Here is a 14256-nt window from a genome sequence, read left to right on the forward strand (position 1 = left end):
TGAGATGTAATTTTCCTAGGTATTAAGCGATATGTAGTCCAAAAAATTGAATTACGTAATTATGTTTTTATTTATTTTGAAACATAAAGAATTATTTTAATTTATTTAAAAAAAATTCCTGCAAAGTGCCTTATGCATGTTATTAGGAACAAAGAAAAATATGTTTTAACTATTTCTAATAAAGTTACATGAGATATAGTAATAACATATGCTATTGTTCTATGTATTATGGACTGATCTTTTTCCATCATGATTGGAGAATAAAATTTAAAAATTTCTTAATAAATGGTAGCTTCTTCTTTATGGCTGTTATCTAAATTTATTCTATCTCTTCAAATTCACAAATTTAATTTATATATTTTAGTATCAGTTAAAGAACTTTAATTTATATATAAATTAAATTTGTGAATTTGAAGAGATAGTGACAAGAATTATGCTTAACACATTGAATCTAATCTTATCTTGAATTCATTGTTGCTCTAATTCATAGTAACTCTTTAGAGTAGTTTTTGAGCAATGATTCTCAAACCAAATGGTTTAATGCACTGGGTGCTATGACACCCTTCAAATCTAATAATCAAATTGATTCATTGTATATCTTATACTAAATTAGCAAACACATAGTTGAGTAGTTCCTACCAAGTGTTAATATTTTGGAGCAAGTTAAGGATCTCAAAAGTTGTACATATATCTCATACATAATCCTATTACTTTTTTCAAATTATCCCTTTCGGATTTGCTAGTCATTATGAAAACTACACAATGATGTCGTTATTGAAAACTACTCTTAAATTCGATGCACGTAATTCTAGATATATAGAGAGTATGCATTTTTTTCACATTCTCAAATATTTACACCAAAACCCGTTTCAGGAGATCCTGAGTTTTGTGAAGATGATATTGATGTTGAAAATATTTTTCTTTTGCCTATTTCACATTCTCGTATGGTTTTTGTTCATATAAAATAATTAAAAAACACTAATAAAATCTTAAAAAAAAATTAAAAATTAACTATAGATGCTTATCGTTACTAAATTATTTGACATACATTTTATGTATCATGATTAGCTTAAAATTTTCTTTTATAATTGTGGTTTTAAGTCATATTAGTGAACATACGAAAGCATAGATAATACATTGATATCATAACAGTTGCAAAAGAGTGAAGACATGGTTGGATAAAATATTAAACTATTTTTTACTACAATACATATTCATATAATAAAATATTAAAATAACAAAAACTAAAATATACTAATAAAATATTAAAAGACTTTTCAAAAATTAAATAGATACTTACCATTTCTAAATTATATAACGTACAACTTATAAAAAAGCTCAGCGCATTTATCAAACTTTTTCTTATCATTTGGATACCATTCGTGACATTCAGCATCGCAACATTTCTTAAGACATTCTTTTCTCTTTACTGAATTATATGAATGATGTTTTTTGCACTGTGTCATACACCATTTTATTGTATCTGAAAGATAATCATTGACGACTATAATGTTAATGGATTCATCAGTGGTGTTATAAGATTCATCATTGGCAAAACACATAACCATTCTAATCATCAACATTGCAATTATTGCATGTGTCACACCATTCTTTGCCATAGGTTTCTCTTCTTTTTTGTCATGCAATCTTAAGTTATATGCTTAAACTATTCTGTATAGACTATGTTTTATATTGACTTAATTAAACTCTTCCATAATGTTATATGCAATATAATTTTATAACTATGAAAATTCTCGCTAAGTTCTTGTCCTTTCCTTACTATAAGAGTTACAAATTACCAATATAAACAAAATAATATCTTTTCGTTAAGATAGTTTATTACTTAGATTAAGCTGGATTGCCTCTTGGATTTAACAAATTTCAAAAAATAGCCATCATTCATTAATTCTACTAGATATAGAATACAAAGAACTTAAAAGCTAAGCTAGAACAAACTATTAGAAATTAATCAATAAAATTTTTAAATTATAATTATCTTTGTTAATAATCAAAATCCAATCTAATATATATGAAAATAATAGTTTGTTGACAAATAATTGATTCCCTAGGTAAAACTATTAATGTTTTCTTAAAGTGTAAAAATAAAATTTTAATTGCGATTTATGGACAATATAAAATTTTTTTAACCATATTAGGTGTACACCAAAATTAACCAATAAAATCAATAACTAGTGTAAAATATTTATTGAAATACAAAAATGCTCGTTAAAAATAAAATAACAATACATTACGATATATTTGTATAAAAATACATGCCAGTAGATAATTTTAGTATATAAATAGCATTTTTAAAAATTTTTCAATTTAATTTTCTGTTTTCTCTTATTTGGTCAGAAATAAGTTTATAATTTCTTATGTCTAACATTCTATATTCATAGAATTATTATATACATCTTCAATACTTACTGACTTAAGTGTCAAAGTGTCTTTTGCAGATACCTATCCTTTGTGTTTTTTAACGTCCAAATTATTCTCAATCTACAAAAAAAAAGCCGTATTACAACATCATTTTTAGGATCGCCGCCGTTGGAGGAGCCGCGTCCTATCGCCGCCATCGCGCCAGTCACCGCCGCGTTACTCAGGATCGTCGCCTTGCCATAGCCACCGTCCATCGCGCCGCACCACGCCACATTGCCGTCAGGAACAGAGTGCGCATAGGGGAGGGAGACCGCCGCGTCTTTGTCGCCGTTCCTCGCTGCCTCGCTGCCTCCACCATCTGCATCTGCTTTCTTGCTTTCCTGCTTTTTTGCTTTTTGTTTCTGCTTTTTGGTTTGGTATTGTTTTGTGTTGTTGTTGTTGTTTGGCGTTCTTGGTGTTGGTTGGTGTTGGTGGTGGTGTTTGTGTTGGTGGTGGTGGTGGTGGTTTTAGTGTTGATGGTGGTTGTGGTGGTATGGTGTTGTTACTGTTGTTTAATGTTCTTGGTGTTGGTGTTGGTGTTGGTGGTGGTGGTGTTGGTGTTGATGGTGGTTGTGGTGGTAATGTTGGTGTCAGTGGAGGTGGTGGGGTGAGAAAGGTGAAGAAAAGAATGTTGATGATGAGGGTATTTTGGTTCAAGAATTCGGGAAAGGATGATTTTAAAGTGTTTTTAAACATTGAGGATGATTTTTATAACAAAAAAAGGTCGGGAACGATTTTGATTTTGACCCAAGACGTTAGGAACAAAAACAATACTTAAAATAAATTTAGGTTGTTTAGGCTATTTTTTTATTATCTCTCTAGCATTACCGATTTATTATATACCTCTTAAACAATTATTGACTTAAGTATTAGAGTATTTTTTGCAAGTACCAATCATCAATATTCGTTAACATCCCAATTATACTCAATTCATAAAAAAAAAACATATTACAACATTACAAAAAACAAACTACACCTTAAAAATTCATTCACACAAAGAACAACATTTTACTAAATTTGATCATGGTTCGTTACTATCATCTCATAAAGAGTATAATTGAAGTATTCATATTTAAAACTGATTGAAATGCGTGACAATAAAGTAAATATCATAAATAAGAGTAAAATTAAGTTTTAGGGACTGCTTCCTATTTTGTCTATTTAAAGATCTCAAATTATGCTTGATTCATTAGAATATGTATATTTTAAATAAATTTTAATTAGGAAAAACATAAACATATGTACGTGTGACAATTATATCATTTCACAAGAATTTTATATATATGTGATTATAGTTTAAGTGGTCAATATTAACTTATTTGTTCGATTGGACTTATAAAACTCAAGGTTAATTGAAGCATATAACAACAGAATAAAATAGTAATTGAAAACATTAAATACTCAAATTGAGTGGTATGAATCGCTTCCTAGTTTGACTGAAATTAAATGCTTAATTTTTTATACGTCGAAAATGATTTAAATTCAATTAAACTTGAATGAACTTTTGATTATTAGCAAACTTGGTCTTGACACACAAGTTGGAATATGCGAACCACATTCGGATATTTGCCTTACACTAATGGTAGAACTAACACTATAATATAAACTTCAATTAAATAATATGCATACAAACATAGTATAACATCTAATGCAATGAAAAGAAAAGTTCAAAACTAAACTAAAGTTTTGAATTATATTTTTAATATATTATTAGAGGCTAGGCTACTCTTATGTATCACGATTAGTTTAAAATTTTCTTTTATAATTGTGGTTTTAAATCATATTAATGAACATACGAAAGCATAAATAATACATTGATATATCACAACACTTGCAAAAAAGTGAAGACATGATTGGATAGAATATTAAATTTTTTTTACTACAATACATATTCATATAATAAAATATTAACATAACAAAAACTAAAATATACTAATAAAATATTAAAAAGACTTATTAAAAATCAACTAGATACTTACCATTACTAAATTATCTAACGTACAATTTATAAAAAATCTTAGTGCAGTTATTAAACCTTTTGTTATCATTTGGATACCATTTATGACATTCAATGTCACAACATGCCTCAAGACATTTTACTCTCATTATTGGATTAAACAGATGACGTTTTTCACAACGTGTTATACATGATATCATAGTATCTGAAACATACTCACTTATGAGTGTAATATTAATCGATTGATGAGTGGTGTTATAAGATTTATTACTGGCGAAACACATCACTATTCCAATTATTAACATTGCAATTATTGCATGTGTAACACCATTATAGGCATTATTGTTTGCCATAGGTTTCTCTTTTCTTTTTTTTTTCTCTCGTGCAATCATATGTTTATTATATAGACCATGTTTCATATATGCTTAAACTCTTCCATGTTATATTGTTATATGCAATATAATTCTAGAACCCTGAAAATTTTTGCTTAGTTCGTGTCCTTTCCTTACACTAAGAGTTAAAAATTATCAATATAAATCAAATAATACCTTTTGGTTAAATAGAAGTGTTGTCTTAAGATAGTTAATTATTTCAATTAAGTTTTGGATTGCCTCTTGATTTCAACAAATTTCAAAAAAATAACCATCATACAGTAATTTTACTTGTTTGTTAAACAGTGTTAAAACTAAATATAGTATACAAAAACTTAAAAGCTTGACAAACTATTAGATATTAATTAATAAAATTTTTAAATTATTATAATGATCTTATTAATAATCAAAATTCAATCTGATATATATGAAACTAATAATTTGTTGATAAATAATTAGTTCACTAGGTAAAACTATTGAGATTTTCCTAAAGAGTGTAAAACTAAAATTTTTAATTTTAATTTTGATTATTAATAATGTAAAAGTTTTTTACATTATTAATTATCTAATTATATTAATTTATTTAAATTATCATTTATATGATAGATGTGAAAAAATAGTTATTTCTGTTGACATAATAATAATATATAATTAAATAAATATACAAAAAAAATTTATATTAACCGTAGCTTGACTTTTAATAAAAAATAATAAATTTTAATTTTTAAAGTAAACTAATAAAATAATATCTAAAAAACTTTTATATTAATAAAAATAATTTTAAAAGACGTAAAAGACAAATTTACTCCCAGAAAGAATTAAGTTCTACAAAAAATAACGTACCAACATTGACTAATGTTGCTTCTGTTTATAGAAAACACTAAATTGATTAACGAAATTAAAAGGCTAAATTGGCATCAAAACATAATTATGTGGCATTAGTAATTATTTTATAAAAAAATCATCAACTCAAACCTTTGAAAGCGTTATTAATTTTAGTATTGTTGGTATAAATTTTGACCTACAATTCAAGAAGTTTAGAAGGAGATCAACGGCTTAAATATTTAGATGTAAAAAAATCTATCTTTGATTAGGAAAAGAATAATAATCAAGGTTAAAAGCTTGGTGATTCGAGATGAGCCGAGAATTGAGGTCGAAATCACGTATAACACGTAGTTAAATGTGAACACGATGTAAGAATGTAGAGTTTAGAGATCAAGACTAGGGTTGAAAGTGAGTCAAACAAGCTCCTAAGCTAATTAGAACTCGACTCGTTAATTAATAGCTCGATAAGCTAAACTTATGAACTGGGGAGCCAAGTTTAGGCGTGGAATTGAGCTCATAAATTAAATGAGTCGAATTTAAATTTGGATAAGTTCAGCTCATTAGCTCGTGAGCTAGCTCGATTATATATATATATATAATATAAAATTGATCTTTTTAAATATTTTTTTTAAAATATATAAATTATAATTTATTGATATATAATTATAAATTATATTCCTACTATTTGAGCAAGCTCGTGAGTTTTCGGTAAGCCGGGTTTAAGTTTAAGAAATATGTTCGATTGTTAAAGAGGCGAGTCATGGGTCAAGTTCAATTTTTGTGAGTCGAGTTTGCGTTTGGTCTAACTCGACTCACTTCCAGTCCTAAGGTTAGACAAAATATGGGTAGTCTACTAAAAAAATTTTTAAGGGTCAAAAGTAAGATCGTAGTCCTTAAAAAATAAAAAACTAGATTATGGTTAAAATTCGTTAAAGGTGAGACCATTTTTAAGGTTTATAAATAGAAATTTAAAAGGATAGAAGAGATTTCAATAAAAAACATTAGATCATCACACCAAAATTCTTTCAAAATTTCTAATCTCCATGACACACAAAAAATCATAAAATGTAAGTATGCGTGAGTATTAGAAGCCCATTTTTATTTCATTGTCCTTTGTATTTTTTTTTATTTTTTTCTTTCTTTTAAATATTTTATTGTTATTGATTATTGTGATTTCTTTAATTTTAAATTTATTATTTCATTTATTTAAAATTTTCATTTATTTGGTATATTCTCTTTTTTTTTTCTTTGTTATGATTTGTCACTAATAGTTTACCCTAGTTTGTTTTGACATTAATAATAATTCTCCTATCGAATTCATTCCTTTTCAAAAAAGTCAAACTGAAATGCTTGATTTTGTCTCTGTCGAAGTTACCAAAAATAAAGTGAAACGGTACCATTCTCGCACTTACTCTCTCTGTTCTTCAGTCTTAGTGTCTAACAACTACCAGCTCCTACCACACCCGCCACAGCCACCACTTCCTCTTCCTACTCAGCATATTCACATGTCAGCATCTCCAGTCTCTATTATGGCCATGAATATGGAAGCTCGTTAGCGCCTGATCAAGAAGGCTACCACCATCATCGAAATTGGGGAGCATTTCCACGGCCTGGTGCAACAATTTGGTCTGTAGCATTTTCCATTGACGTCGGGACTACCCGGAAGGAAGGCAACCTTCCTCTGCCAGAGAAGGCTTCAACCTCATCCACCAATCGATCCACACGGACGTCATCCTCCACCGAACTTCCAACGATTTGGTCCCGACAAAGAAAGGGTCCACTGGAGGCGACAATTCCACCGCTGCACCAGAGCGGCGAACCAGGAAGCTCGTTTCGAAGGGGAAGAAGCTATTATAGCTGGTGGTTATGTACCGGAATTCGAGGACGGGATATCCGACATTGATGATTTGACGAGGATGGTATAAAAGCGGGTGATTTGCTGGACAAGAAAATCAAGGTGAAGAGCGCGATTTTGGAGAGGGACTTGAAGAAATTGGATAGTTTGGAACAGCAAAGTGGAAATAGGAGGGAGTTCTACGTGATTTGGGGATGGGGATGTGGTGGTGTGAAGTGGCGGTGGTGAGACCCTGAGAAAGAGGAACTATGAAGTGTGAGAGGAAAAAATGCCTTTCTTATTTTTATCTCACTTTTAAAGAATATACAGCAAAACAACACACTTTAGAGTAATAATTGAAAAAGATAAATAGAGGAGTTAAATTTTAAAGTAGTCCTTGTGATTCATAAAATGTATTAATTTGATTTTTGACTTTTTAATTGTACTATTTATGTTTTTGAGATTGAAAAAATGTACCTATTTAGTCTCTTCCAGTTTTTCTATTCAAATTATTTTTCGGCGACAGTAATGTGGCAATAGATTACCACACTAGAATGTCTAACGGTTACATGATGTGGTAATTGAAAGTGTTTAACCCAATTTGATTCTTGAACTCCTTTTTAATCCTAACTGCAGAAGTAGTGTACCACTTCTTCTTCTTTCTTGTCGTTTTCTTTTCGGTTCGTTTTTACTCACTGAATGGGTACAAAAATCAATTGATTCGACCTTGTTTCTTTTCTGGTTCATCACCAATCTTCAGTTACCTACTAAAAACAAACTTCAATTTTCAAGTCCTAGTAAATTTTGAATCATTTAGGTATTTTTACTTCCCTAAAATTGGTAATTTTTTTCTTCTTTTTTGTTGTTTCAATCCCAAATTCTTCAATGGCACAAATTGTTGAGGAAAGAGAGAACAGCAGAACTCGCATGAATGATTTCCCAAGAGATCTGCTAAAAAGGTTCACGTCCGTGAACCATCGTCACCATCATGAACAACAACAACAACATCGCCATGGTGATGGAGATACAGAACAAGAAATTGAGTTGAGCCTTGGTCTCTCAATGAACGGTCATTTTGGTGTGGACACAACAGCAAAGAAGATCAAGATAACATCATCAATACTCGAATTCTCATTCCCAAAGCCCCTCATCAGAGATGAAGATAATAACAACAGCAATAATAATAATCAAGATATTGGCGGTTACTCTAATAACATGCTAATGCCTTGCACAACGAATCTGATAAGAACATGAATGGAGACAAAGGAGAAGTGGAGGAAGAGGAAGGAGTTGCAGACGCTGAGGAGGTTGGAAGCAAGAAGAAAGCGCTCTGAGAAGCAGCAGAGGAACATAAAGGCCATGAGGAAAAAGTGTAACTGTTCTTCTTTTTCTTTCTCTGAAGATATTGTTACTTTTGTTGATGAAAACAATAACAATCTGGTGGAGATTGCTTTGAATGAATTTAGTAGTTTGGGGAGAACAGCATCGTTGAGTACTAGTATGGCAATCCGTTTGGACGGAAAAACGAGAAGGAACCAAATAGGTGCATTTTTTTTCCAATCTCGAGGACATAAATAGTGCAATTAGAAAGTCAGTGACTAAATCGGTGTATTTCGTGAATTTCAGGGACTACTTTAGGTTTTAACTCATAAATTGAGAGATCTATTTTTAAAAAACAGTATTCAAATTAATTATTACTTAATTAATTTTAAATATTAATAATTAAATTTTAAATTTAATACTATAAAAATAAAATATTAATTAATATTATCCTTGGTACATTTCTGATTTTTAATAAAAGATTTTCTATTTTATACATTTAGTAAAATTCAAAAGAAAAAAAGGGTATAATGGTAACAATTTAACATGCTAAGTGTAGTAGTAATCTTGATTCTTGACTTGAGAGGGTGATGGTCGCAAATGATAACAACAGTAATAATGATGCTGAAACTGAAAGCTATTGAGATCCTGCCTTCTTCATCTGCTTTTGCTGCTACCACTCAACATTGGAAACACCGTATTCGTATTCGTATTCGTATTCGTATAAGTCAAAGCTTCTTCTCCTCCCTTTCAATCCCGTCATCATTTTCTCTTCACCCTTCTTTCAAACACTTCCCCTCCGTAGCCATGGCTTCTCTCTCATCTACCTCCAATGACTCCTCGTCTTCTCCCTCTTCGTCACTTCACTCCGCCGTGAGTTTTCGAATTCCTTCCGCTCTTGTCAATTCTTTTACATGTTTAAAGTTAAATTGAAATTACTTCTATGTGATGGGTTTTTGGTAGGTTCGTTTGTTTCCTTTTCATTTGGATTCAATTTAAATAATATTATAGTGTTAATAATTATGATTGAATAAAAAAATTGTATTATGTACACTACAAAATCAACAACTTTCAACCACAGAAGATTCACGCTCTTCTATATATTCTTCTTTTTATAATCAAACACAATTCACAATTATAATCAATTATTTGCTACGACTGGAATAGCAGTGTTGGAGAATTTTGTAATTTTTCACTTTCAACTTGTAGAGTTTCTGCCTCTCTGGTACAGTATAGTGTATCTAATGGAGGATAGTGCTATAACTATAGGTATAGTGAAACCTGTAATAACCATATATGGAACTAGTGAGGAAGATTTAGATACTTATATTGAATGTAAATTGAATGCTCCCATTTTTTATTCATATATTTGATCCTAACTAGCAAATTGCATTGTTAAGTCTCCACTGCGAACATCCTCATATCATTAACTGTATTAGTCAAAACAAATATTTGTATTTAAGCTATACAAAACCAATCTTAGTTATTTTCTTTGAGATATGTTATTTGTACTCATTTTTCCTTGAACATAGTACCGACACACACCCCTCCATGATTGTATGTGCTGTTGGACCTATCTCCTATGGATTGTATACTCCATCCAATGGTGGAAGTGTGTGTGTTGGCTTAGTGGATGAGGAAAAATAGATCCACAGACATTTTTCATATTCTTTACTTTGTTGCACATGCAATTCTCTGTTTTAGTGTGCTTCTGTTTAAACTTAACATATAAAGTTTTAAGTTTGATTATTATGTGGTGGTTGGATGTGGATGTGGTTGGTGTTTACTTTTTGTTAGTCATTGTAGGTAGGATGTAACTAGTATCCCAGAGAAAATAGTCCATAATAGATTGGCTTTTGACTTTGTCGGTGATAAAGTTAAGCCAAAGTACTTTGTAAATTGAAACAAATAAGATCCCCCTTTTCTGCATAATGCTCAAGTTGTTCATAATTAAAAGGATATATCTTGAACAGCAATAACTGATGTTCTTGTATTCTTCTAAAAACCTCCTTAATATTCAAAATTGGAGTTTGCTTATATAGTTGAGTTCCACTACGATGTAGGGAGATGTTCAAAAGATTAAGTTCTGTCAGTGGTGTGGTGGTACAACAAAGCATGATATACCTGATGGAGAAGAAAGGTTGAGAGCTATATGTACAACTTGTGGGAAGATTGCCTATCAGAACCCAAAAATGGTAACTGCCTAAAAAATGCAAATGAGCTTTTGGTTAATTTAGTACTGTGCTTATGCAGAAATAAGAGATTCTTATAGTTTATTAGCAACTTTCTTCAACATGTGACTGGTTTACAATAACATAGTGTTCTTAAGTTGAATGTCAGATGTTCTGTCATGTGCATGATGGAAGCTATCCAATAATCTTGTTATATGCAAAACGAATTCGGTTTACTCATTCTTTCATGTGTCATATGCTGAAAAAAGTGAGTTTTGGCAGCAAATTCAAAATACTTAAAAAGGAATCAGACAATTGTACCTTAGTTTAGTTAGGGCTTCATTCTATTTATATTTTAAATTCCCTCCCTCTCTCATCTAATTATATCTCTTTAATTTATGAAAAATTATTTGCTGCTGTTGAAATTTTGACAAGGTGAGTTTGGAAGCAGTTGTATGTACAACTACATGTAGACTATCACAGCTTTGTGGATTGGCTAATCTTGTCCAAGTTGATTTAGAGTAGAATGGTTTACTTGGTTTTAGTTCTTTCCTGCTATTTTAAACTTATCATTGCATAAGATGATTTTCAGGAAGACATTCCGTAAATAAATTAAATGGTTCAATCTTCAAGTGGCCAAGCACTCATTGATCAAATTAACAGAATTATTTATAATTATATTAGCTTTAAGATTTTATTTATTTTGCTCATTTGATTTTGTAGGCCATGTGGATGTTAGTATCTGCAATTCTGCATGGAACATGTTTTAAACTGATGTGCATATAATGAATCTCATCTTCTGAATTGGCTATGTTTGCAAACATGGTAGTTCCCATGCGAAAAACGGGGAGGTTTTGAAGCAAGATCATATTTTTTATTTGTATTCTCTGACTTTCTCTTGAAAATTATTATACTAGTTGTATAGTATTTTTACTAGCATATAACTAACAGACCTCATTTGTTGATGTCATTCTATTGTTTCAACAGTGCAGGTTATTTTTTTATTTTCTTGAGATGTGTTTTCTGAATATTTTTCCTGGAATATATAATCTGATAGTAATGTGTTTGGCTTAGCCGCTACACACTTGAACATGACATGAGTTTAAATTGTCAAAGTAGGTAGTTGGCTGTCTTATTGAACATGATAACAAGGTCCTGCTTTGCAAGCGGAAGATTGAACCATCTTATGGCCTTTGGTAAGAGTGGACTTCTTATGAACTGCCTATTTTTATTGGTATAGGTTGCATACGTGTTACATTACTTTCCTCGAAATTTTCACAAAGATGCTAAAAGTTTCTCGTTTTGATAAAAAATGTACCTTATCCTTGCTGAGCTATGGTAATTTCATGCATTGGTGTCAACAAGGACGCTTCCTGCTGGGTATTTGGAAATCGGAGAGTCGGCTATGGAAGGTGCTATTAGGGAAACAAGGGAAGAAGCCAATGCAGATGTGGAAGTGATTTCTCCTTTTGCTCAATTGGATATTCCTTTAATTGGCCAAGTGAGCTGGAAGCACTAATTTCTTTTAATTATTTTCCTTTTTTGTTATTATTCGCATGTCTAAGTTCATGTTTTTGGTCATGATTACGCATGTCTGAGGCAGACTTACATAATCTTCTTGGCAAAGCTAAGGAAGCCCCACTTTTCGCCAGGTTCAGAATCATCAGAATGCAAGCTTTTCTCGCTTGATGAAATACCTTTCAGTTCTTTATCTTTCTCGTCAATGGTGGTTACCTTAAATTTGGTATGATTCAGATATTTGAAATTATTTGCATAATCTCAGTTCGCTATCGTTTCTCGTGTTATATGATGTTTGTCGTGGCTGCAGTATGTTGAGGACATGAAGGCAGGAAGAAATCCCAAATTCCATTATGGTACTATTAACAAAAGGTAATTTTTCATCCTATGTAAGTATCCGAAAGTTCATCTTAAGTCTTTTTCGGGGGAAGAAAGTCTAAATAGAAGAATAATTATTTTCCAAAATAAGTACTATCCTTTCTTCCAACCTTAAAGTATCACCATGAATTTTCTTATGATAGTCTAAATATATTGTCTGTGCAAAGGTTGCATAAGTTATTCATTATTTCTGCCACATGGTTACCGGATCCTTTATTTTTGCTCAAGTTTGATTTTGTCCTATGATTATGTGTAGGCCGGGTACTAGTCCTTCCGATATTGATGCGTTTACACTGGAGGATCATATGCAGTCATGACTCATCGATGATGAGTCCTAACAGACTGGTAAGTCCACTGTCCAGTGTCCACTGCTTTATGACATTACACAAAAGATCATGCACAATGTGTACTTCTTCATGTTTATAAAGATAATGCAAATTGATCCTTTTTTTCTTTATTATACCTTATAATGTTGATAAATATATGAAACGATTTGTATCTTCTGCAACACCAAGATCACATGTCACCATTGGTTTAAGATTGATGAGTAATTGCTTTGATTCAAGACGTGATAGCGTGAAGCAATTCTTGATTACGGAAAAATTTTGGATCTCCAAATTTCATTTTTTTTTCCCTTCTCTTTATTTCTGTTTTTTAAAAAATTATGGGAAAAAAACAATCGTGGATTTTAACTATAATAATGGATGAATATATGCTATTTTCATATATTGGAGTGATGTGTCCTTATTCTCATAGAAGAAAGGATTCAGACACTTTTGGTTGGAAGTTGGAATTTGGAGCTGCTGTAAATAATCAAAACTGATTCTTTTTGAATAATAATGAACCTTTTTTAATTTCAGAACAAGTTTACTTTTTGCCGCCAAAAACTTTACAATCTTAAGAGAGGAATGTCAAAAATAATTACTGAATTTCTTCATATTTTTCTCGTAATTATATTTTTTATTCAAAATTATTTTATCTTCTCTTCCTGTCAAGCCCCTTAGTCAATTACTCCTGAACATTTATAGTTTAGGATTCAATAAATTTAATGACTACATGTTTTCCCTTGGACATGCACATGGTAGATAACTTTGAATAAAATTGTCTTTTGGCGGTTCTTAAGATAAATTTTTTACAAGTGTCTACTATATTATTATTATTATTATTAAAAATTGAAAAACATGTATTTTTATTACAGGTTTAGTATTAGACTATTAGGTTAGAATATTAATGACAACCATGTCACAACCTTCAAGTAAAGGTTTAGTATTAGGTCAGAATATTCATGATTTAGAATTCAATAAATTTAATGACTAGACGTTTTTTCTTGAATATGATAGTTTTATTTAAAGTTAATTACCATATTTAAGAATAAACATCTGATCATTAAAAATTATTATTATTATTATTAAAAATTGAAAATTTTATATTTTTATTATAGAATAAAAATATTTTAAAATAAAA

At 30.5% G+C, this 14256-nt stretch overlaps 1 protein-coding gene across 1 annotated transcript; it reads left to right on the forward strand.

The window, feature by feature from the left end:
• Positions 1 to 9301: 9301 nt before the first annotated feature.
• Positions 9302 to 13205, forward strand: LOC107464793 (nudix hydrolase 23, chloroplastic). The gene is made up of 7 exons (XM_016083763.3): positions 9302 to 9598; positions 10789 to 10920; positions 12016 to 12092; positions 12262 to 12397; positions 12500 to 12640; positions 12725 to 12786; positions 13049 to 13205. The coding sequence occupies exons 1-7, from the start codon at positions 9326 to 9328 to the stop codon at positions 13107 to 13109; spliced, it is 882 nt and encodes a 293-aa protein (XP_015939249.1). The 5' UTR covers positions 9302 to 9325; the 3' UTR covers positions 13110 to 13205.
• The last annotated feature ends 1051 nt before the right edge of the window (positions 13206 to 14256 follow it).

This window comes from Arachis duranensis, chromosome 9 (assembly GCF_000817695.3).
Source record: "Arachis duranensis cultivar V14167 chromosome 9, aradu.V14167.gnm2.J7QH, whole genome shotgun sequence".
Classification (NCBI taxonomy): domain Eukaryota; kingdom Viridiplantae; phylum Streptophyta; class Magnoliopsida; order Fabales; family Fabaceae; genus Arachis; species Arachis duranensis.

What these genes read in the sequence shown, in the direction of transcription:
- LOC107464793 (XM_016083763.3), top strand. Translation starts at nt 9,326, where the DNA reads ATGATAACAACAGTAATAATGATGCTGAAACTGAAAGCTATTGAGATC. An exon ending in CTTCGTCACTTCACTCCGCC is followed by an intron (nt 9,599 to 10,788) that starts GTGAGTTTTCGA and finishes ACTACGATGTAG; the next exon opens with GGAGATGTTCAAAAGATTAA. An exon ending in TGGTGGTTACCTTAAATTTG is followed by an intron (nt 12,641 to 12,724) that starts GTATGATTCAGA and finishes TCGTGGCTGCAG; the next exon opens with TATGTTGAGGACATGAAGGC.